The 25622-nt window shown below is 47.1% G+C and overlaps 1 protein-coding gene across 3 annotated transcripts in view; it reads right to left on the bottom strand.

Moving 5' to 3' along the window:
- Window positions 1–9649: 9649 nt before the first annotated feature.
- Window positions 9650–25622, bottom strand: part of NOVA2 (NOVA alternative splicing regulator 2) — a 38444-nt gene continuing 22471 nt past the window's right edge. For all 3 annotated transcript variants that reach the window (XM_088139788.1, XM_088139786.1, XM_088139787.1), the window contains 2 exons: window positions 18909–19075; window positions 9650–14785 (listed from right to left, as the gene is read on the bottom strand). In XM_088139788.1, the coding sequence (XP_087995914.1) occupies window positions 13769–14785; window positions 18909–19075 (1184 nt within the window). In that variant the 3' untranslated portion in view covers window positions 9650–13768. The remainder of the gene's footprint in view (window positions 14786–18908; window positions 19076–25622) is intronic.

The raw sequence follows: 25622 nt of genomic DNA, 5'->3' as shown, positions 1-25622 counted from the left end.
TAAGAAAAACGAGTTCTGGGTTTGAATCACACAGCACTATGAGATTGCCCCCGGCTCTTATGTGTTGCTGTCTTTCGCTATTATTCGCAGAAGTGGGGCGGGGCGTATTTGGGCTAAAATGGGGGCAAACCTGGAGTCTGAGCGTCCCTAAGTCCCTAGGTCCACTCCCAGGAGTGTCCACAAGGTATACTCGAAACAGGTGGAAACATCTTGACTTTTTTGACCACACCCTGTGGATACCCATGTCCACTACAGTTTGAGCGCAAAACAGCTCACCAGGTCTATCCTGGAACCTTTTAAGCCAGTGTTGTCCAAACTTGGCCACTTTAAGATGAGTGGACTTCAACTCCCAGAATTCCCCAGCCAGCATGGCTGGCTGGGGAATTCTGGGAGTTGAAGTCCACTCATCTTAAAGTGGCCAAGTTTGGACAACACTGTTTTAAGCGAATGCCAAGAGTTCAAAACTCATCCCTCCAGGTGAGCCTCTGCAATCTGCTCTCTGTCTCCGGTACCGCGTGGGAATGTCAGACTGGCCTACTTTACAGGGTTGTTGGCATTTCTGAGAACACATTGACATTGTACACGGAACAACTGTGAAGTCCCCGTGCAAGTTATTAATTCCTGGTGTGCAGCCGATTCCTACTTTAGGAAATCTGAGAAGGCGTGGTTTGCACCAGGCTAAATTGTGTTAGTTTCAACCTTGGTTAGTTGTGCAAATCTAGGTGGCTTAGTTAGTTCCTAAGTCCATGCTGTATGCAAACCCAGAACGTAGGTTAGTTCAGCTGGCCAGCTAAGATGGTTGTGTGACCAAATTCAGTTTTACTGTTAAGCTGGGGACAAACTCTCGCAATGATGTCTTATCCTAAGTAAAAAAAGTTTTAAAAAAATGGGTGGGGGGACAGCTACAGCAGGGGAAGGGGCCTTATTCCCTGGCCCCCTTCAGCAACCCTCCACTAGCTGTTCCTCACATCAGAAAGTGGTTTTCTGTTGGCATCAATGGTTACCAAGGAACCTGGTCTTTCTTGGGGTTAGCACTGCGGTGTGAGTCAGCCAATCGTATCACTTTTAATCAAGTAGCTTGATTAAACCCCAGATTTCGTGTATAAATAGGACCAGTGGCTCCTTGTTGCTGTCTTTCGCAGTGCTAATATTTTGCTTTCTGTAACAAGGGATTTCAGTGTTGAAGTCAAAAGATATTTGAAAGAACCCTTCTGAAGGAAATCATTTTTTTTTAGATTTGTTTTATCCCGCCTTTATTACTTTTTATAAATAAACTCAAGGCGGTGGACAGAGCTAACACTCCTTCCTCCTCCTACTTTCCCCAGAACAACAACCCTGTGAGGTGGATTGGGCTGAGAGGGAAGGACTGGCTCAAAGTCACCCTTAGGCTTTCATGGCTAAGGCAGGACTAGAACTCACCGCCTCCTGCTTTCTAGCCTGGAGCCTTAACCACTAGACCAGTGTTTCTCAACCTCGGCAACTTGAAGATGGGTGGACTTCAATTCCCAGAATTCCCCAGCCAGGATGGTTGGCTGGGGAATTCTGGGAGTTGAGCTCCACTCATCTTCAAGTTGCTGAGGTTGAGAAACACGGCACTAGACCAAACTGGCTCTCAGTTCCTTGGATTTGGGGCGAAATGGGCATTGTGAGATAGGAGCCATTTCAGAACAAGCCTGCATGGTGGGGCTGGGGTGCTTTTTGCAATTTGGGAGGAGGAAAAAGAGATATTTTGGAAATACTTCCACAAGCAACCAAAGATTTTTTCCCAATCAAGAAAAATAAATTAACCGATGAATTTTTAATAGTGCTCTAAATACTATCATCAGCCCCTCACATGCTGAAGGGTTTTCCTTGAAGCCCTATTGGAATTCAATGAAAGTAATCAAGGTCTGGTTCCTTCTGATGTTATTCTGGCTTGGGCTCGGTTTCAAAATTATATTAAAGTGACAACCTGTTGGAAATTAATCTCTCTCTCTCTCATCTACCTTCCATCTTTTTCTCCCAATAGAACTATTCACACCAGTGTTTGTGAGACTTTAGTTGTGTCATGGAGAACGAATTTTGCTCTCCCAAGCCAAAGGTTGGGGCTCAGATCACCTTTAAGTAGGTCAACAGGGCAGGACATTGGAATATTGTGACAACATAAAAAGGGGTCAAGTTGACCCAGTTCATTAACTCCTGTGGATTAAATCTAGATCTTACACAAGGTTACAGGAACACCACCCTGTCAGTGCTGTTAAATCCAGTCAATTGACCTCTTTTGCTTAAATAGTCCTCCAAGTAAAAGAGATGGAGAGAAAGAGAGGCTGAAAAAAAACCCCAAGTTTCTCATCACAGAACTTGACCACAAAGGCTGGAAGTACAGACTGCCTCTCCCAAATATTGATTGGCTGCTGTGGCCAAGCCACGCCTAGTACTGCCTACTTGGCCATTGAGAAAGAGCTAGTGATGTCATGAAGCCTTGCCAGTCATCTGGCACAAGATCATGGCAGAGCAAGCGCTTTCTGAAGAAAATGGGTATGGGCTGTAAAATAGCCAAATCATGATGGTTGATCCAATTAAAGCAATTAGTGTTTTCAGAATCATTAATAAGGAGATCCAACTGGGTTGGGGCTGGCCGTGCTGAGCAAATTGAGGGAATGGTATTTTAGAGGGTTTGGGATTTGGGAAGCTATGGGATCTTCTACAGATGATGGAGGAGTCCAATGCCTATCGTCCCGAGCCAGTGGCAATTGCCGCTGGGGCTGCCAGGCATACAGACCGTGCATCATCTGGAAGGCCCCAGGTTCTCCATCCAGTCTAACAAATACAGGACACGAGGGGCTTGTATCTCTGCAGAAGACATTATATGTCTCAGGCAGCTTCCACAAATACCTGGGCTGTGCTTATTTTTATACATTTGGAGCCAAGGACTGATTCGGCGATGGAGGCAAATGGCCCATGCAACTCTGGTATTGGGCCCCAGCGCCCTGCCAAAATGGAGGAGCCGTTTCGTTTTAGGGTGGTTTCATTCTTCCCTCTTTTCCCCCATGAGATCGAGTGGATCGTTCAACCACGCCTGCTGCGGCGATGGCGTACGATGCTCCCTGCGTGCTGAGGATGGTGGGAGGGCCACAGATCAATGCTTCGTGCAGAGAAACAGCAGGGACGCAGAGACTTTGGGCTGAACTGACCACCTACTCTCACAGCTGCAGAAGTGGGGAGCAACCAACCGGCAGCCTTCAGCCAAATACTGGAAGCCATGCAGGGGCATCGGGGGGGGGGTGTCAAAAGGTCATGATGGCGGCTCTGTCCCGGGAGGCCAGATACCCCTGAGCCAGCGGTTCTCAAGCATCTTGGTCTCAGGACCCCTTTGCATTCTCAGAAACAATTGAGGACCTCAAAGAGCTTTGGTTTACGTGGGCGATACCTATCCATATTTTCTGCATTAGAAATTAAATCTGAGACATTTTAAAATATTCATTTATTTATTTGACTTCGTGGGCCCCCAGACCACGCTTTGAGAACCACTGCCCAGAACCGTTGGGATCTCTGGCCCTACCGGTCAGGATGAGGGAAGTCCACACAGCGGAAGGGACCTGTGGTGTGGGATGGTGGTTCCCGAATGATCTTCTGCCCGGTTAATGGGACGAGGGAGGGTGCGTGAAGGGGCGAAATGATGAGCCCTAGATGTCTCTTCCTTGCTTGGCCCCCACCCCGCCCCAGCTCCATTAGTAAAAATGGGTTAAGAGATTGTTGTGAAATGTAAAGAAAAAACGACAACAGAAGACGGAAGAGATGCCGTGAATGGACATTTATCATGACAGAAATGAGTTAATAGTATTAGCACTAAAAAAAATGCTGACTCCACCAAGCACAAAATCAATACACAACTTTACACTAAAACACAGAAACCTACCAAGACATTCAGATTTTTTTTCTTTTTTTTCTTTTTTTCTCTTTTTGCTATGTAGCCAGGACGATGGAATTGGTTACTTAGTTGCTCCTTTTTTTTTTAACAATAAAAACATTTTCAACCATACCCTCTTCTTGGTTGTGCCACTCCCTTTGGCACCACCCCGCAAGAATAAATAAGAGTGCTGTTCAAAGGAGAGGTTGGATGGAGAACAAAAATCCAGAATGATTTGCAGACAAGTTTGCATAAAAGGAATTGGAGGTTTGTGCATCCATCGTGGAACGACTGTCCCCGGTCTTCTTCAAAGGGGAATCTGGCTCCTTGAACCCTCACCTGTCTTGGCTGGCCTTCCCAAATTGGCAACCTCAGAAGGGTTGGGGTACAAGGACTGTCAGATGAGGCTGGCCAAGGATGGGGGGAACTGAACTTCCACCCGCCTGGAGGAGACCAGGTTGGGGAAACCTGACCCCGGGGGTGTCCGCGGGGTACGGTCAAAAGAGTCGAGACAGCAGCTGCGACTGTGCGATTGAAGCTCTGCAGTGCTTCCATCTCACCATCGTGGCCACCATCTTGACTTGTGTTGGCCGTACGGAAGGCTGGCCGGTTGGAATTCTGCATATTTTCCCTGTGGTTTTAACTGGAGAGGTATTGATCACATCCTGGGTATGCTATATTACATGTGGAAAGCACCCGCAGGGCAGCATCCAGAGTTGAGTCTCCCTCGGATACGGTAACTAAGAAGGAAAGAGACATGTTGCTCTAAGGGCACGAAACGGAGAGCTCTTGATGATTGAAGGCAAGGAAACAGGACAGCAGAACTTGAATCATGCAAAATTAAGTGTTCTGGTTCCTGGTTCTTTACATGCCAGGAAAAGGATGAAGGGGTGCGCCTCACTACCCAAACTGGAGGGTTCCCAATGGGATTGGAATCTGCCCGACGGGTTGCGCTCTTTCTGTGCCAACCCATTCCCAGCAGCTGCCCCATGGTGCGGACTGCCAAGAAGAAATGAACAGGGCAGAACCCCATTCCCACCGCGAATCAGAGGCTCATCCTTCTGCTTTACTGCAACTTTTCAGTAATGTTGGATTTGTTTAACATGTTTTAACATGTTAAATTTGTTTTAACATGTGAACGGTGCCACATCATCCATACAGGTCAACGGAAGATTCCTTTGGAGAATCTTGAAATTCCTCCCGTATTTGAATTGTGTCCCATGCGGGGCAAAGTTTGAGTGTGTGTGTGTATCCTTCTCTCAGACGTGCCCAATGAAAGGTAAATTTTATTTTCTTTTTCCTGTGTGGGAGGATTTAAAGGGCAACGTTATAATTTCCCCTCACATGGAAGTGGTACCATCCAAGAAAATGTATATCACTTCTGATTGTGTTAGTGAGCCACAGTAATAGAGGACTATTCCTATGTCTTCATTTCTCTGCAACTTTTTATGGGCATTAAATTAACGGACCTGTTTTCCTCCTGAAACCTCCAGTTCTTTTATGCATGGCCGTGCCTCTGATGTTTGAGAACACAAAGAAATTAAAAAAAAAAAAAATTAATGGTCTCCCTTCTATCCCTGTCTTCCCCTCCCTCCACAAACATGTTTAAAACAGAAACCAAGCATTTACAATGAAGCAATGGTGGAGAAACGTTTTTCTTTTTTCTTCACAGTTAAAAGGGAAAAAAATGTGACATCAAATCCCCTCATTGAATAGTCTAAATCGTAAGACTTTGGACAGTCTCTTGCATTTTTTTTTCCTTTTCCTAATATTTATATATTTATATATATAATTTTGAAATGTTTTTGTAATATGGAAGATGAGGAAGAATTCCAAAAAACACAGGTTTGATGAACACAGAAGGAGGGAGGTTAAAAAGTTCAAAATGATGGAAGGGTGAAGTTCAGAAGTTCAGAAGACGGGTTGGAACAAGGTGACGGTCCCCGGCAGCGAGAGAATTCGAGATGGGATCCCCAAATTCAGATGAAGCAAAAGTTGACTTTTAAAAACAAACAAACAAACTTTGGAAAGATGAAAGGCTGTGTCCCCCGAAAAAACAACACGCTAGAAATGTTCTTGATGCTGAGAAAGATGAAGGTGGATTTGGAAAAAGCGGTCCGGAGGTAGCCAGCTATTCTATAAATAGTCCCACGCTGCTTTAGATAAGTTTTTTTTAAATAATATATATATATATACTTATATATATATTTATATATAGAACTTTGTGGTGTGCGGACGTGTCAAAATGCTGAATGGAAAAGATGCTCCAGATAATGAGTGTGTCCTGACACAAATTAAAAAAAAAACAATAAAAGCGGCTTTTAAGGAAAGGGGCAGCAGAGAAAAACGAAGGCTTGGCACTCAAAACTGGGATGTCGACACAGTGATGGTGAGGAATTTCGCCTGACACACTCACGTTCAAATGAGTTGTGGGCTGCCCCCACCGTTGGGACCCTCATTGGGGAAGGCCCAGTCACCCTCTGCTTTCCCTTTCCTCCAGCCACCAAACCACTTATTTGATTAAAACTACCTGGAAGTTGAGAAAGAAAGAAGAAAAGAAACTAACAACAGTGATATGATAAATGCAAGAGAAACAGTAAGTGGAGAGGGAATGAGAACAAGACAGCATTTGCTCCCCTCGCTACTTGTGGTTCTGCTGCAGGGCGAAGGTGACCTATGAGCTACGAAGCTGGATCTCGGTCCTTCAGGACTTCGTATTTATGGAGAGGAAATTCTCCCTTCCTTTGTCGGGGCAGAACCTCTTTCTGCCTCACCTTCAAAGCTTGGGTTCAGAAGCACCAAGTATGTTTTTCCCCTACTCCAGTTTGGCAGGAGGCAGTAGCTGGGAGTAACTCAGAGAGTGAATCCAAACAGGGCAGGAGACTGGATTCTCCCTTTAGGTCAAGAAGGGGGAGCATCACACGAGTCCAGCCGGGCCACCTCCACGGTCTTTTCCCAAAATTTGTCCTTATTGATTTCAGAGAAAAATCTGGCTCATATTTGGCACATTAAAAGCTCAAAAGTCCACACGTTTCACCACTGCTTTGCTCAAGCAACAATGTCTCTCTGCACATGAAGAGGGAAGGGGACCAACACATCCAGGAAGGGCTGTTTTGGGGACTTATCAAAAGGGAGGGGAAAGAGAAATCGGAGGTACCAATAGGTCCTGGTTATGGAATCTGGTGAAGAGAGGAGGCAGGTAGAAATGGGCATTTTGATTGCCAGAGTTCACCATCCCTGGCAATGATTTTCTCCACGTGCCTCTTGGGCATCCAACTCATACCGTGACCAACGGATTGAACCGGGACAAAATCCTTTCTCCAGTGGATCGGAGTTAAGGAGAACCGGGACGAAGACAGGACCAATCCCCCCCTTGAGATTCGTCACAGGTCGTATCCCAGCGTGGAACACAGCCGACCGATGCGGAAGACAGCCGCACTGGGATTGCTCACAGAAGCACTGCTAGCCATACGCGACTTGGAAATAAGTCCCATTGAAATCAATGAGACCTAATTCTGGGAAAACAGGTTTAGGGCTGAGATATAACACCGTTGGAGTGGGGGGAGGACTCTAGCAGGATTAAGCTAAAATCCCATGGCTGACCTCTAAGTTTTGCTAGACCGGGCCTCTTGGATGTCCAAAGAGGCACGTTTTCCTATCCGAAACCACAGTTTGCTGGAGGAAGAATATTAAACATTTTCTAGAGCTCAAAAAATCCTGGGTATCAATCCACCACTTCAGATTTACTTAAAATGGTCTTTCTGCCCTCCTCTCTTCTCTTCTCTTCTCCAAAACCAGCATATGCCTGAGTAATAGAAGTTTCTATCAAAGCAAGGTTAGGCTCAGCAGATGCAGGAAACCTCTCTTTGCTCTTAAAAAGCATGGCATTTTATCAGATTTGGAGTTTCATTTTGTTTTTTAAAAACCCAATGAAAAGAACACAAACATTGTTTCACTAAGCAGATTCACACTTCCCAAAAGGAGTCAGTATACAATCACACCCCTAGGATTGTGGTGAAAAATATTTAGGAATCATGCCTCTAACCAACCAGAAATTAGCATCAAGACAGCTACAGAGATTCCTAAACAGTGACAGAAAGTCCCCAAAGGTCTCTCTTTTTATAGAAAAAAAATTTATATATATATATTTATATTTATATATTTAAAAGCTACCAAGGATCCAGATTTCAGATCCACTAACTACACTTAACTTTTTTTAAAATGTTTGTTTTTAAATATTAAAATGCCCCTAGCCTCCCCCAACAATTTTCCTCTTTTAATTTTTATTTTAAAAGCTGCATGTTCCCTATAAATAATAGTTTGGCACTTCAAAAATGGGGGGAAAAGTGCGTCTTTTTAAACAGGATATGTCAGTAATATTTTCAAAGTGTGGTTGTTCTTCAGAGAAGGTATTCCTACAGTGATCATTCCGAAGTGCGGCACCCCAGAATGGTCTTTCAGTGGTCCCAAGTGGTTCTTTAAGTGGTTTAGTCACTTAAAAAAAAAAAGTCACAGGGAAATAATTGTGTGGATTTGACTAGGGAAGTTAAAAGAAGGAGAGGCAAGGAAGTAAATCACAAGGTTCTCCAGCAGAAGCAGTTTTGTGCAATCCTCTTTAATCCAATTAAACGTACATGTGGACTCTCTCCCCAGGCTGGTAGGGCAGCAAGATTTGGGGAGTGAAGGAGAAGGAATTAGATCCAGGAAACTGCTGCTAAGTGGCTGGATTCACATAACATGCTAGTCTAGCTCAGAAACGGGCGACCATCCATGAATCAAAGCGTAGGGAAAGCTGAGCATGGGGAGTGAACCAGATCATTGTGTGAAATCCAATACAGTTGGCTCGGGTGAACGCAGCAACCACGTTTTGCTGACCCAAGTTCTGGGTTCGCATGTTGAGTCAACCCAGCCAGAATGCTTCAGTTGGAAAAGGCAACTCTGCACCGAAAGGACTTAAACCAGTGTTGTCCAAACTTGGCCACTTTAAGATGAGTGGACTTCAACTCCCAGAATTCCCCAGCCAGCCACCCCCCAGCCAGCCACCCAGCCAGCCAACTCCAATTCTGGGAGTTGAAGTCCACTCATCTTAAAGTGGCCAAGTTTGGACAACACTGACTTAAACCCTCTCAGCAAGGGGCAAATTTGGTGGGCCAAAATGATTCTGGTGGGTACGGAGACTCAGGCCTTCAAAGGTGCCATTCCTACTTCCTTGGAGAGGAAAGGAGAGAAAAGTGACTGTCTGGATTCTTTAAACCGAGGGTCATACAGAATGAAATTGGCACTCCATCACTGAACTGATCTAGTAGGCAACTTTTCCCAAAAGCTCAGAAAAGATGCACGCTTTTAACGTTCCGGGCTCTGTTTTCCAAAGCCCAGATTTTTTAAAAAAATAAGCCGGGCCATTTGGTCATAGAGATTAAAGGGATATTTTGCCCCCCGATGAAATGCAAGGCTTCAAGTCTGGGCACACAACAAAGAGCCAGGGATCTTAGCTCATGCTGGTGCCAGAAAAGGAAGAAATAAAACATGTTGGGGAAGATGTTTTTGCGATCCAAAGTGCCAACAGTGGGGAGGCGGGATGGAGAAACAGGTGTTAAATCACCTTCAGAAGTGCTCTACCACCCAATCATAGGGCATAGGAAGAAAATACTCCCCTTTAAATCCATTAATTCAGTGTTTCTCAACCTCGGCCTCTTTAAGATGTGTGGACTTCAACTCCCAGAATTCCCCAGCCAGCTTAGCTGGCTGGGGAATTCTGGGAGTTGAAATCCACACATCTTAAAGTGGCTGAGGTTGAGAAAGACTGCACTAATATAATAGAAAAATAAAACTAGAATTCTAAAGGACTTGATCTATTTTCTGTTTTGGAGCCCATCCTACCCGAAAAGCCTGGGGAAGGAGCAGAAATTCCACTATGGAATTGTTTTTTCTGCCATGAAATTGCAAAGGAGGAAGCAACTTTCAGACATGGCGTGTCAAAAATCTGCTTGAAAGTCACCTAAGAGACCAGGTAGCTGAACAAAGGGGTTTAAGGGGTGAATCCTTGCCGCTCCTCCCTTTGACCACAATCAGTTTTGCCGAAATACACAAAACGAGAGAAATTAGGCAAATGGGGCTCATGAGCTAATTAAGATGCAGAATGCCATTCTCCTTATTGCAGAATCCTTGTTTCCTTGCCACAGAATTTGGACACCGAAATGCGCCCAGCCCTGTGGACAAGCTGCAAAGGGAGAAGGACGGGTGGGGGGAAACAAGAAGGAGCAGAGGCCACAGCCTTGGAAGATCCTGTCAAAATATCTGCAGGATTTTTTACAGAGGGGAGAAGGAGACAAGGGGAACGTCTCCTTTTGCCTTAAATACTGACCTTATTTAAAAAGACGCAGACGGTTTGGCACAAAATCTTTTCTGTGTTTTCCTTCTCCCCTCTCCCCGACCCCAACCCGAAGGAAAGCATGATATGCAATGCACCTGCAAAACTGCAATAAGAGTTTGTTCATTATTTTTTTTTTTTAAAAAAAAGGGAGATCCAGAATCTCAGCCAGTGTTCATGCGGGCTTTTAACTGCCTGCAAGATGTCACTAACTGCAAACCTTTGTAGATAAAATGCTGATTGCAGTAATTCTTACTCCATAAAATCAGTGCAAGATGCTATATAGATATTGCTTCCTTAAAAAAAAACACACATTAATAGTATATAAGTTTCACATTTGAGTTTTGTTCTCTAGTGGTTTTTAGAGTCTTAAGACCCTCCCTTCAGCCTAAGAAGGAAAACAGACGCATGCTACTATCTAAGAAGAGATTAATTCCCCACCCATTATACATCCCAGCCCCCACCACCCCCAACCAGAGCAATGGCCTAAGTGAGCCTGTCGGTTGATCAAGCTCTTGTAAGAGCTTAGAAAAAGATGGACAATGTGCTAAGTTTTTGCCCTGCAGACCCAGACCTCCACCTGATGCTTCAGAGAGAGTCTGAAAGGAACTGTTTCCATTTGAGAGTCATTAAGATATTGCAGAAGTCCACAACTCAGTGCTGAAGAGTGGAAGGGGGGAAGAGGGTTTATGCAGCATAGAAAAATCTGTGCCGAAGGGAGGGACAAGGGCATTGCAAAGCCATCAAGAGAAGCAGTTGGGTGGAGACCTTCTCTCTCAGTTACTTTTCCAGCTTCTTCAGGTCTCACGTCTTGAGAAGAACACCGACTGCATCAGCCAGCAACTTCTCTCCTTGGAGCATTTGGGCTCTTCCAAATGGGATTTCTCCCCCAAGCTTAGCTACTGTCAAGAAATATCACATCACCAACTCCATTTAATTTCAGACAAGCCTGTCTAAACAAACACAATGCCTGTGAAGACATCCACCAGCAACTTCACCCTATCTTGTACTGGCCCAAAGGGCTGCAAGGGTGCACACAGGAACACGTGTGACCCAACAAGAAATACTATATTACGCTACCAGAGACTGTCTGGTACACCTTGGTGGGATGTTGGGTGAAGAGGTAGACTTTTACTTCACATCTGAGGCCCCTTACAGAACGATGAAACAGGAAATGTCACCCCACCAGAAAAGCCAACAACGTGAGGTCCCCGCTCAAGCTAGCTTTCCAGCAACTTCTTAATAACCATCGCCATCATGATAAGAAACAAAGAAAGAGCAAGCTACCACCGACCAAGGCTTGACTCTGCACTGTAATGCTGTTGATTTGTTCAGCCTTCTGGCCAGCTCTGGACTCTAATAATCCTTGGAGGGACACAGCACAGTCAAGAGGCAACAGCTGAGCCTCCTGTTAAAATGCGGGCAACCTTCAAAAGCAGGCAAGCTCGCGAGTTCTCTACGATGTAGAGAAAGTTGCAAGCCCAATATGTAAACATTGCAGGGAGACACCCTGTCTTTATTTATTTATTTATTTATTTATTTATTCACCCATGTCACCCTCTTAAGGGTGGAAGAAGGAGAGGAGGAGGTAACACAGCAGTCATCCCGCAACAGCTAACAACACAGAGAGAAGAAAAGACGGGACAGAGAGAGACGCAGAGTCCTGTGCTTTGACTACCAAATGGAAGGCCACCCCTTGGGTGGTAGGACCTGCCTCTTCATAGAGCCTTCAGGGCTGCCCAAATGGCGCCACGTTTACACTGGGAACAGGAAGCCCTGATCAAACTATACTCTTCAAAAAGGACTACACGATGACCAGAACACCCTCACTGGGAACGTTCATGAGTGAAGGTGGCAGGGAAGGAGTAAAGGCCATCTCACCACGGTGGGTTAGTAATACTGCTGGTTTATACTAGAGGGTGAAAAGACAGAGAGAAAGAAAGCCAGAAAAAAAATGCAGTTGGTCAGGGGCTTGGAGAGAAGCTCAACTGCCCATAATACTGATAATGGCAGGAGAGAGCGCCTGGATTTGGCTTTGTGAACGGGACTGAAGGAAGTTGTGGCGCAACTTCCGGTCGTTCACGGGGTGCACCTGACTGGGCCCCTGGGAAAACAGGAGCATTCATTGCCAAGTTGGTCCTTCCAGGTTTGCCACTGGATGTTACTAAGAGTTGGGACTTGCAGCTAAAATCTGGGGTCGATTTGGCTGTTTCTTTTGGCCTTTAAGGTTCAGAGGGCACCCACTGAAAAATAAATGAAGAACTTTCTTCCTGCGATCAAAACACAGTGGGATGTGAGAGCAGAGGGGATGCAGCTAATCTGGGAAGGAAGACACCAAAAATAGTTGATGGACCACAGGAAGGAGGTCTCCACACCTTGAAGCCAAAGACTGTGACAGGAATCTGACTTCAGTCACACAAGAAGTACCCTATCACCTCCTTCCTGGGCATGTGTAGTGTCTCAGGAGGCTTGACGTTTCTTTGCAATGCTGGAAACTCATCCCAAAACATAGGAAGAGTGACCACACAAACTCTGGGCCAGATTCCCAGCAAGTCAGGACACACCTATCACAAAAGTTCTCTGTGTCGATACATGGATCCAGTTCTCTGCCCCTGGTTCAAATGCCTCCTTCAGTATAACACAGGAAACAGGTCTTATCTGCAAACCTTTTATCTAAGTACCTCATTTTATTTCTTTTGATTACCAGGGCTGGGAAATGGAGAAAAGGAACACATATCTCCCCTAATAATAATAATAATAATAATAAGCATTAAATAATAATTGTTTTTTTTTTAAGCCAACTGAACAAGGTCATTTCCCCATTTCGGAGTCAGTCTAGTCCAATCTCTCCTCCTTCAACCTCATCTTAATTTATAATGAGCTATACTACTTATAAGTACAAACCCAATGCCTTGTTTCACTACAAGAGATAAGTAGAATATGTCACCACAGGAATCATGCCATGATTTCAGTCCAGATCTATTTCCTTCCCCATTGTATTTCAAAACCCAATCTGATCATCTACCCGTGATAAAGGCTCTGGGTGGACATGAAGAAGGGCATACATAACCCACCAAGAAATTCTGAAGTTGATCTACACTCTCAGGAGAGAGGAAAGAAACTTTAAGAGGCGGTCCTTTCTCCATCCGGGTTTGTTAAGGAAATCAGAAAGAAAGAGGGAAAGAAAGAAGAGGACTGTTTTCTTAAAAAAATTTTTTTTTCTATTAAAATCCATCAACTGAAAAAAAAAAAGAAAAGAAAACGTTGCCATATATATATAGATATATATACACAATCAGGCCACACCATTGGTGAAATAAAGTTCCGGCAGAACATATGCTGGGCTGTTTCCCAACCAGAGGGGTGTCTGTGTGTGTGTTTGTGTGTGTGTGTGTGTGTGACAGAGAGATGGACACTGGGCAGGGGCCGGTGTCATGGAGGTTACAATTTTAATGATTAAAGGACTGATTTGAATCTACTCTTCCCCCAGCCTTCTCTTCAGCCTTCGCTTATCCCACTTTCTGTGGGTTGGTAGCTCGGACTCCTTGCTCATATGTTACTCGCTGGCTGATTAGATACTGCGCGGCTTGTGTGGCAGCTGGCGTGCCAGTGATGGTGACTTTACGGTTCCTGGTACCTGGAATAAACTCCCCCTTTTTGGAAATCTGGATGCGGGCCCCTGTCAGCTCTTGATACTCAACCAACGTCTTGCCGCCTTTCCCCAAAATGGCACCCACTAGGTTTTCCGGCACTGCAATTTCCACCATATCTTTGGCGCTTTCCACGAGCTTCTCGGTGGCTAGGAAAGAGCTAGCCACCAACGGGGAGGCTGTCCCTAAGTAGCCGTTGGCTGCCCCAGTGGCTGCAGCTAAAGAGCCCAAGGTGAAGGCGCCAACTGCTCCAGCTGGGGCAGGGGTACTAGTAGAAGCTTCATTGGCGTACGAAGCTAAGAGGTTAGCAGCAGCAGCCGCCGCTGGATTTGCCCCGGCAGCAACAGCTGCCAGCACCCCAGAGGCGGCAGCGGAATTGAGGCCGAGCCCCAAAGAATTGGTGTTGTATCCATAACTCGCTAAGGTGTTGAGAGCTGTGCTGATGGCCAAGAGGTCACTGCCGGAGAAACCAGGCAGGGCAGCTGGGAAGGCTCCAACTCCAGCAAGGCTGGTGTGGCCCAGCAGGCCTGAAGCGGTGGCAGCGGCGGCGGCAGCTGGTAGAACGTCTGTGGAGTTGGCATAGGGCGATCCAGTTGGGTTAGAGTTGGCCACAGGGCCTGTAATGTTGGCATAGCTAATGTTGAGGCAGCTGCTGCTTTGCGGATCCTCCTGGATCTTCTGGACAATGATGTCGACGGCTTTGTGGATCTGTTCGGGTTCACCGCTGATGGTCACCACGCGCTCTTGGAGGTTGATACCTTCAGGTTTCTGGCTCAGCTGTACCCAAGCGCCAGACTGCTCCATGATGGCTTTGACGGTGGCACCCCCTTTGCCAATAATCAGCCCAGCTGTGCTGTTTGGAACAATCACCTTGGCCTGCATTTTGGGAAATGAGAGGAACAGCATTTATTTCACAGTTTGATTTCTATTTACATGAGTCTCCTTTTATAGGCCCCTGCTCTACATCATGGCTGGATGGTGCAACACGCTAAACTAGGCCAAAATGGGACTGGGTAGTTTCTGGACTGGCATGTTGTGGGAATCAGACTATCCTATTAATCATTATTACAATTTCATATCAGGTGAACATAGCAACTGTGTTCTATTGGTCCAGGTTTAGGGTTTGGCTGTGGATTCTCAGATCTGTAACCCAGTGCATTAAAGATAACTCTCAGATGGGGAAAGCCTCTCTGCGAGAATCCTGGGGAACCTTACCTTCCACCTTAAAATGGCACCCAGATTTAAGCCTGCATTATAGAGTTGTATTATTGACAGAAGAGAGAGCAGCTAGTAAAAGCTTTAAAATATTTCACTTCCAGCAGGCAGTGTTTTTTGCCTTTCCTAGCGTTCTACTGTTTTCTAAACTCCTTTGCAATCCAATTCACCCAGGTCTTGCCAGTGGGAAGTTATAAATAAACAGAATACAATGCAGATCCATTTATTCTCTTCTCCCCCCCTTTTTAAACTATCCCATATTACTTTTTGCCAGCGAGACTCAGCACATCTGATTTAGAACAAGTATCATCATAAACTCCCTTCAGCACCACGGACAGCACCCTCCGCCTTACATTGAGACGCTCAAGGAGGTCCATTTTAGGGCAATCCTGGGTTTACCCATGTCTCTCAATGCCCTTCTAATCTAGGGACATGCTGTCATGTATTGGCTGTGGGCATTCCATCTTAGACATGATAGAAACTGAAATATGTGTTTGCACTCATACGCACACAAACACACGGGATAGGAAAGCAAAATAAGTGTTCTCCTTAGAGCTGAAAACTCATGTGCCCTTTACTAATAAGAAGGGGAAGATATAAATTAGTTTTATGAACGAGGCCTAGAAGCTTGCTTTTGCTGTTTTTAATAACTGAAGGTGATGCTTCCAAGGGAGGTGAATTTAGAATAATGGGGTTTTTTTTTAGCTTTTAGCTTTGCATATTTTTGTAAAGACTTTATAGTTCTTTTTACCTGTAAGCTGCCTAGAGTCACTCACACAGTGAAATGGGTGGCATATAAATTTGACAAATAAATAAATAAATAAATAAATAAATAAATAAATAAATAAAAACATGCTTGATTATTTTTTTTGTGCTTCTGCAGAACTGTTGACTATACACAGCTTTAGTTAGAATACACTCAACTTATACCAGGATTAAGTTATAATTAAGATATAACTAAAAGTGTGGAGCCTTGTACTAGATTTTGTGTATGTGGTGTGTGTGAATTTCTTCAATAATGCTGATGGCTTTGGAGATTGGAGCGGATGTGGACCAAATTCTCTAATCTGATGAAAGAGAACAAATGGGAGAGGAGGCAATCATGGGGTAAAGGGGCTATAGAGTACCTCCATGATAATATGGGATGGGGATTCCCCACCCAGCTCAGTCTACTGGTGTGGAGAGTAAGGGAGGTGACCTTGAGAGAAATGTGCAAGAACTCAATGGCTACTAGCCTTGATGGCCGTGGGACTGCCTCTGAAGGCCATTTGCTGGGAGACTTAGTGGGGTTTCTTAGTGGTGGGAGACTTAGTGGGGACACTGTGCGAGTAGGCTGCTGGCCCAGATGGACCAGGGGTCTGATCCAGAAGGGTACTGCTTATGTTCTTAACCATTTCCCAGGCAAAAGGAGCCGAAGCATTCTTCAAGCCCTAGGAAACAAGATAATATTCAGAAGTGGCCAGGCATCCCGGATTCACCGGAGGTATAAGAAGGAGGGGAGGTCCAGCCCAATCAGACTTGCAAGCTTCTGTTATTATAGCCCTTCTCAATAAAGCCTAGTTCTGGTCTTCCTGCGGAGCTAATTTTCTAGCCTGATCTACCTCGTGGGGCTGACATCTACGTTTATATAGCCACCACACAAGAGAAAACAGTAAAAGATTGAGCAAGGAAATGCTCTGAGGTAACCAGGTTGCGGGCACTTCCAGAAATTAATGGCCCCGTGCAAACAAGCTGACACAGATCACATCACCGAGGGAGGGAGGGAGGGAGGGAGGGAGGGAGAACCCACCCTCAACCTCAGGCTGCCGAGATGAATATGAAAGCAGGGCTTGGCCTGGCTTCAACCACCAACATTTCCAAAATGGGAAGGAAAGCGATGAGACGGTCGCTGTCTTCCTGCACTTTTAAAATGCTTTGTGCAGTCTGGTGGAATGGTCTCCCCCCTCCCCACTTAAAGGAGGGGGAGCAATTGCTCCTGTTCCTGAGTGGACTCTTTCTTTCTCAGCCGCACCTGGAGATGCTAAAGGGCCAATTGGGGAGGGGGGGAAGAGGGGGGTGTTTCGGCATGCCAAGCTGGATCTCCCCGCTTTCCTACCCTGCTTGCATTTTTTATTTTGATCTTATCCCACTCTGTGCCTACCTCACTGGTTCATCCCTTTGTGGGGACCGTTTCTAAATTTAAAATACTTTTCCAACGGTTGCGGTTTGCCTCTTCCAGATTTGGGGGACCCCTTTGGAGGCAGCGGGGGTGGAGGGAGAGTTTGGAGGCCAGCTGCTGGACTGACTGAGGAAAAGGCACTTTCCTATGGATTTTGGGAGAAGGTCACCAAGTCTTCTGCAAAAGGAAGGGCATTTTTCAGGCCAGCAGGAGCCAAAGATGGGTCCGTGCTGGAAGAAACGCCTCCTCTGTTTCCTCATCTATCCAGACGGCATATAAACCGCCTTCTATACCACGTTCCTGGCTCCTGTGTGAATGTGGCATCATCTTTGTGCTCGGCTTCCAACCCACAGCTGGCTTTCCCTGGGGCTGTCATAGCAACGGCACAATCAAGGGACAATGCGGATCTGCGTTCCAGCCTCTTCTGCACACACGAAGCTTGGGTGGCAAAAGAAGACCACCTCGCGGCTTTTCAGGGTATCTTTCTCTTGGAATGGGAAAAATACAGACCCTTCCTTTGGGCAGTTGCATTTTTATAAAAGCACGTGGGGGTTTGGTGCTTTTTGGATTGGCTGATTGAAGCAGGAGATAGACTTTCTCTTCCCATTTTTAATGTTTGATTTGGGGAGGGGGTGGGGGAAAGGGTCAGACCCTAATGTGCACTGCTAAATATAACAGGGCTAAGTTTTTAAGGCAGTAGAAACGAAGAGCTTTTCTAAAGGCCTCCCAGAAAGGAAATGTTGGAATTCATCTTTGAAAATGTCTGTTTGTCAGTCAACATGTAGGACCTGAATTTAGATTCCTTTCCAAATGTCGAGAGCCATAGGGAAAACAGTTCCTATTCTAGCGCCCTTCAATGTTTAATCATCAATTAAAGACCAAAATAGGCACAATGGCACAGAGCAGTGTTTCACAACCTTAGGAACTTTAAGATATGTGGACTTCAACTCCCAGAATTCCCTAGCCAGCCATGGCTGAAAAACGCTGGCGTAGAATCTGAGTCTTCCAGATGACTATTAGCTATGCCAGCAAAATGGTAAAAAATACCACACTGTCTTAATGTTAGGTGCTCAGGAAAAGCTGAATGAAATATTGCCTTCATAATTTTCTTTGGGGGGATATTTTCAGAAGCATCTGCTTAACCATTATACTTTTAGTATTTGGTAACCCATTTGGAACCCATCGATTTGTAAGGTAACAGGAGCAAAAATCTTCTTCAAATAATAACGCTACAGCAATGTTAGAATCTGATACAATCTAAATGTGTTGGGCTACACTATTCATTGAATTTAGCTGGTCCAGGGATGATGGAAACCATGGTGTAATCCAGTATTTTTCAAACTTGGCAACTTTAAGATGTGTGGACTTCAACTCCCAGAATTCCCCAAGCAGCATGGCTGGCTGAGGAATTCTGGGAGTTGAAGTCCACACATCTTAAAATTAACAAGTTTGAAAAACACTGGTCTGATCCACTTGGAGAGCATGAGGCCGGGGCAAATTAAACAAAACTGCCCTTTGCTCTAATCAAGCAGAGGTCTCCTGCTTTCTTTTAAGAAGTACCCCAAACCATACATTCCCACCCATAACCTAAAATCCCCCCAGTATTAAATATCCACCGTTCTTCACCTGCTTGGCTCGATCGGGGTTCATGGTTGTCTGGGGCTGCAGAATATTGACCGACTCGGGTTTCACCACAGACTGGGGGATTTCCCGAACCTTCTCAGCAATAAAGTTGTGAACAGCATTGAGGGCTTCTGCGGTGCCTTGCACGAGGCACACCCGCTCCGTGGTCCCTGCATTGGAGAAAAGTCGTAGGACGTGTTTAAAATGGGACTCAGCTGCCCCGGAAGAGATTGAGGGTGGCTTGGTCCCCCTTCTCTGACGGGATCGAGTCTTGAAGAGACAATTCAGAGCAAAGAACTGAAGACATTCAGGAATAGGATCTGCTCACTGATCCACCACCCAGGATTCTATATTCAAGGATCTTGCAACGAGAAAGATTTTCCCTCTCAGCTGCTACCTGCTACCTGATCCTTCTTCTTGGAAAGAACGAGTCCGAGGCTTCTGGGCCCCGACCCTCGTTTGTGGACCTTGGATACCAAAACTGGATCGTCCAGCCACCCTCCCTCCCTCCATTTTGATGCTGGGAAGACGCAACAGCATTAGCCCAATCCCTGTCGGAAGTGCCTTTTCTTTGTATCTTGACATCCAAGTCCAAAACGCCAAGCAAAACAATTCCAACGTCCCTCCCTCCAGAATTCGGGAATCTTTGCCCTTGGGGTGACACGGCCCCGCCCACTTCGCACCCTGGCCCCGCCCACTGCAGCTCTGGTTCTCCCTGATGCGCCGTGTTTATTTAGAGACGATGATGCAAACGTTCCTGGGACTTTGGGCATGCAAAGCAGGTGTTTTGCAGTTAAACTTCAGGGCCCTTTCCTCAGCAGGCAAGCGAAAGGGAGGAAGGGAAGGAACGGCGCGAGAACAACGATGCCTCTTAAATACAAAAGCGGCTTTGAAGCAACGCAAGGTTGCAGCATGGAAGGATTTCTGGAGGAGGAGGAGGAGGAGGAGGAGGAGATTAGGGGTTCTGGAAGACTGAACCCTCTAGCAAATTGCTTGTCCCCACTCAGCCCCCCCCCTCCCCAGGATGGGTCCCGGCATCTTCAGCTTCTCTTCCCTAGCTTGCGATTGCCATGGCAACCCACCACGGCCTCCTCCTCCCCGCCCTCTGCCACCTCCCAATCCGTGGCGGCTGGCCTCGAGGGCCCATTGCCACGGCAACCAGCACCCCCTCATCCGCAAAAGGAGGCGGCTGGGTGGGGGAGGGGAGGAGGCTATCGTCAAGGCAACCAGATGATGGGGGAAAGAGGGGACCACCTTCCCCATGTGGCCGTGGATGGGGGGAGCACTGCTTGTGGGGAGGAGGGGCGGGCGAGGGTCTCTCTCCTCCCCTGGCTGGCTGGCACGCGAGGAGCCGGCTGGCACTGAGCGGGGTGGGAGCGGGGTGTGAAAAAGAGACCCTTGGGGGGAAACAGAGATAGTCCCCCACACGTATTGGAACCCCCAACTTCTTTCTCTGGAGGGGGAAAGCATTCCTGGTTTCGAAAGCTGCCAAGGTGGGTGTGTTTCTGAGCATACGCAGAACGCCCTTCCCTGCACCTCTGGGACTGAGGAAGAGACGCCTCCCGTTCCAGAGATGTGGCTTCCAGGTGCGTTGGAAAACCCTCCCTCCCCGCTTTAGGAAAACTGGCGTGACCACACGCGTGTCTCGCTATGCCTCCCTCCCACCACAGAAGGCCGAGTTCGGCCAACATTTTTCCTTCTATCCGCCGCTTGAGTAAGGCACAGTAGTCATTTACTCCTTAGAACTGGCCTTAGAAATCCCACATGGACTCACCAGCTTAACCCAAAGGCCCTTTGGCTGTATTTTAGCTTTAAAAAGTTAAGCCAAGCCAGGCCAGAATGGGCCAGTCTGTGGATGGGAGACCACCAGGAAATCTCAGCCCGGAAGACTAGACGGGGAAGTTGAAAAAACATCTTGAAAGAAGCCAGTGACGGGTGACTTGTGTATCATTGTCAAGAAAGCTTGACGCAAGGAAGCCTTTACCTGTGAGTAAACATACCACCCAGGGCCAGTCAGCCAGCTGTGCTGCGCCCACCTAGCTCGGATGTTGCCATAGACACCAGAACACAGCAGAGGGAGTTTTTAAAATGCGTTTGATGATTTAGAAAAGGCTTCCACACAAGCCGGGCTCCTATTACCAGCCGTGGCTGATAAATATCTGGCGGTGATGGGTGTTGTCGTTTCCTCATTTGGGAGGAACAACAATTCCAAGGTTCTGTGCAACACACATGCCCTGTTCCTGCAAGCCAGTGTTTTTCAAACTTGGCCACTTTAAGATGTGTGGACTTCAACTCCCAGAATTCCCCAGCCAGCCAGGGGAATTCCCCAGGCTGGCTGGGGAATTCTGGGAGTTGAAGTCCACACATCTTAAAGTGGCCAAGTTTGAAAAACACGGCTATAACACATTTCACTTTGTCAAGGAGTGTTGTGGAAACACCACAAAGGGGACCACTGACCACGTCAACTAACCACCAGGATCTGGATTTAAGCCAAACAGGAACTCCAACACTCAGCCGTGAGAACACCAAAACCCAGCCAATGTTGCCTATCTAGTCCTCCCAGCCATAGAGCTGGAGAGGAAGAGCAGCTGAAAGTGACCCTCTACATCACACAACTCACTGTCCCACCCCTGCCGCCCAGAGCACCTGGTCCCCAAGGCAGAGTGTCTGCAGCAGCCGTGCCCGCTGCTGCCTCTCGGCTCCATGGGGAGGGGGCTCGTGGCCCCTGAAACCCGAGGCATCAGGGGACCCTGAGCATTCCTTGGAGAAAGGGGGTGGGGATGGTGCAATGCCAAAGTGACCCAACTGGTGTGAGCCTGCAGTGCCAGACCCACCATTAAGGAGATTTGGGTGGGCTCACAGCTGATTCGACTTAAACGTCGTATGGAAACAGAACCGAATGAACAACCCTGCAAAATTAGTGTCAGCACGATAGAGAATGTGGGACCAGGGCACACCAAGGTGGCATCTCCCTCCGCCCTGCAGGTTATCCTGGGACCGTGAGGCAGTCACCATCTCTCAGTCTAGCCTACTTCACAGGGGTGTTGTGCAGATAAATGAGGTAGAGGGGACAATGAAGTACGTTGCCTTGCTCTGATATACAAACAGGATAGCGATAAGTATTACGTAAAAGACGCTCTGCCACAGGCCACATTGCCACCAAGAGCACGCTTTTTAAATTCTTGTGCCAAATATATCCTTCCTCCATCCATCCAAGATGATCCATCCCCAAGGAGAACCAGGACTCCATGTCCTGAAACATTTACCATATATAATCACAGATAAGCCTATCGGCAGATCGACTGACCCTCAGAATTTCAGCCAAAATACAGGTTGTCCTTGGGTTACGACAGCAGTTGGGACCAGAACTGCCGTCACTAAGTGACACAGTAATAAAGTGTGACATGTGACCATATCGCTTAGCAACAGCAGTTCCAGCAGTCCTGGTTGGTGTCGTTAAGCAAGGACGACGCAGGCTGTTAAGTGAGGACCTCACATGACTGCGACTTCCAACTTCCTGCTGGCTGCCCCATTGACTTTGCTTGTGGGAAGCCAGCAGGGAAAGTTGCAAATGGTGATCACGTGCCCATGAGGACACTGCGACGGCCAGAACTCTGAGGATCCAACATAAGTCCCCTTCATTCAGCACCGTTGCAAGTTTGAACGGTCGCTGAACAGGTAGTTGCAACCCGAGGACCACCCGCACCACGAAAAATGTGTCACCCATGGATAAGCCGACCCTTGAATTTTTAACTGCAGTGGCAGGTGGGAAACTGCAAAATGTTATATCATTATTTATAAAACGGTGTGATTTTAAGGCTGTGACGGGCTTTTAAAAAATCTGAGCTTCACTCCACAGATAATCCAAACCCAATTTTGGGGGTGTATTTTAGAACCTAAAATTCCCGACTTGTCTGCGAGTATATATGGTACCTGGAGAAATCTCTCTGCAAACCGAACTACAAAACTTTTCCTTACGTGGTTCCCATCCCATGCCTGGAGCTCTAGTGGTTCTCCTAGCCACCCTGGCAGGGAAGGGCAGTCACAACGCCAGTCACCCCAGATAGGAAGGCTCTGCTAGTGTTTTGCACAGGCATGCCAACTGCACAGCAGGCCAGGATGGTAACATAACCAACCACATTACAGGCCCAAACGGCCTGCCATCCAAACCAGCAGCCCAGGATTATTAGCTGTGCCATGCAAACCCATGTAGAAAAACCAGGTGTTGAGCAGTTTCATTGCACCACGCAGGAACATGCAAACAGTGCTACAATTGCTACCAAAAGCCCACTTCTTCAACCTCCCCAGAACGCGGCACCAGGCACCACCACCATTTCCACATGGGCACGTCAACCCTGGGCCCTTAGTATGGCCCCCCGATTTATTTATTTATCTGTTTAATCGATGTATACAGCATGCATTTCAGGGCACCGAACAACAATTTAGCGTAAATTAGCGCCTTAGCCACCCGTTAGAGATGGGGTCTCTGAATGAAGTCAGGGTTTCTAAGCCAGCCGTGCCGCGAACTCCTGATCCTCTCCTGACTGTTGTTTTAACTGGATCCTTCAGGACTGTTCCTAGGAAGCTATTTATTAGCGGATGGACTGTCCTCCAGAGAGAGCCATGTTCCAGGAAACCTCAGCGTACCATTAAAACCAAAAGGCACCTCCGTGCTCAGAGCCAGACTGTTCAGTGTGGCAAACGCTGCTGACGGATAAGCAGGAGAAATCTTCTTTCTTTATTTACGGCCCTAAACCACTGAAATACCCCCCAAAAGAACCCTAAACCTGAAGCACTTAATAATGAACAGAGGGTACCAAGTGACTTCTGCAAGCCATACCTGAGATGTTGCAGAAGGAAGATTGTAATTGCTGGATCAGAAAGACAACTCAGATTTTTGGCCATCAGGTTTAGGAGTGCCAGATGCCATGGGTGGTACAGGAGAAGCGAGATCTCATTTGTGATCTTTACAGGCAGCATCTGGGTGGCTACTGTCGAAGGCGAGGTTTTTGAATGGATGTGGTGCTTATGGCTCGTGTTTTGCAGCGGTCCAGATCCGCAGCGCAGCAATAAAGCCGCCTCTCCAGACGGGCGCCTCTCTTTTGGGGAGGTAAGCTGAGGGAGCTTTCGGCCTTCGCTGGCAGTGCTCCAACCTGCCCATAACTACATCTCCACTTCCTGAGGAAGAAGAAGACCCAGCCGTTGGATAAATAGGAAAGGGTGTGGACAGGATCGAGAGGGGTGAGCAGGGACCGTGCTATTAAGCGGCAAGGCTGTTCTTTCAAGGTAGGCAAGACAGCTGCTGGCCCCAAGCCCTGCCAAAGTGAGGGCCAGGAGATACGGCAGGAGAAAGCCAGTCTCATAAGTCCTAGGCTGTTACCACCATGCCGTGGGCCTCTCTGTCACGGCGTAGCTGTCATAAGATCCAGAATGTCTGCTTCTTCCCAGCCTGCAGATGTAGATCAGGGGGAAAACATTCACCTCTTGAATGGTGGCTGGTTGATAGCTGCAAACAGCACAAGGACCAGGTAAAAAACAGGTGACATTTGCCTGAAAGGAGAGATGATGAACCCAAAATTGGTGTGGACAGGAGAGCAGGAGGTCAGCGTGGCATTCTTAAAAAGCAGATCATCGTCCTGTAAGGTGCAAGGTGTCCAAAACTCAATGCTTCTGTCCTTTCGGGACTATTCTGTTGAAACAGCCCTCATTCCACAACTGTAGGAGCAGGCAGCAGAGGCACCGGAGTGCAAAATTCTGGGCTGGGCAGAGAGAGAAGAGTTCGAATCCTTCTTTAGAATCAGAGCATGGTGGAGCTGAAAGGGACCCCAAGCTTCATCTTCTGCAGTGTGCAGGAATCCTGCTTAAATCATCCATGACAGGCGGCTGTTTGGCCTCTTTTTAAAACCCTCCAGAGATGGAGAACCCACAGCCTCTGTAGGGAGACTGTTCCACTCTTGTACAGATCTTAGGAAATGCTTCCTTATCAGGTAGTCCTTGCTTAACAACGGTAATTGGGACTGGTCATAAAGCATGATGTCACGTGACCACATCACTTAGCGATGGCAATTCTGGCACTCCCTATTGCCATCATTAAGCGAGGATCATGGGTCGTTAAGCAAGTCCCAGGCAGCTTGCAAGTAGGATGGCAGGCAGGTAAGTGGCTGCTGCCGGGCAGGGGAGGGTGCAAGCGACTTATGGGAGCAACTTGCGACCTCCTGCCGGGTTCCCCCTTGCTTGTGGGAAGGCAGCAGAGAAAGTTGCACTTGGTGATCATGTGACCACGGGACATGGCAACCATCGTAAGTGAGAGCCAGTTGCCAAGCACCAGATAGCAGTCACATGACTGCAAGGGTACTGCAATGGCCAGAACTTCGAGGACCAGTCATAAGTACCACTCATAATTTGAACTGTCCCAGAACGAGTGGTTGTCAAACGAGGATTTGAATGAAATCTAGTTGCTGCAGGTTTAATCTGTTAATTCTGTTTCTAGTTTCTGTAGCCGTGGAAGATAGATCTTGGCCATCTTGCCCGTAGCTTCCCTTTATGCACCTGAACACGGTTATCGTGTCTCCCCTCCATCTTCTTTCCTCCAGTGAACATCCCAAGTTCCTTCAGCCTGTTCTCAAATCCTGCATCGTCTTTGTTGCCTTCCTCCGCACCTGTTCTAACCTGTCAGAATCCTTCTGGAAATGTGGTACCCAGAGTTTAGTCGCAGCC

The sequence above is a fragment of the Python bivittatus genome, unplaced genomic scaffold, assembly GCF_059951505.1.
Source record: "Python bivittatus isolate LINGU-HERP-01145 unplaced genomic scaffold, Pbiv_v1 ctg000310_np1212, whole genome shotgun sequence".
Taxonomy (NCBI): domain Eukaryota; kingdom Metazoa; phylum Chordata; class Lepidosauria; order Squamata; family Pythonidae; genus Python; species Python bivittatus.
Note: the sequence above shows the minus strand (reverse complement) of the source record. Positions and strands in the feature narration are given on the sequence as shown.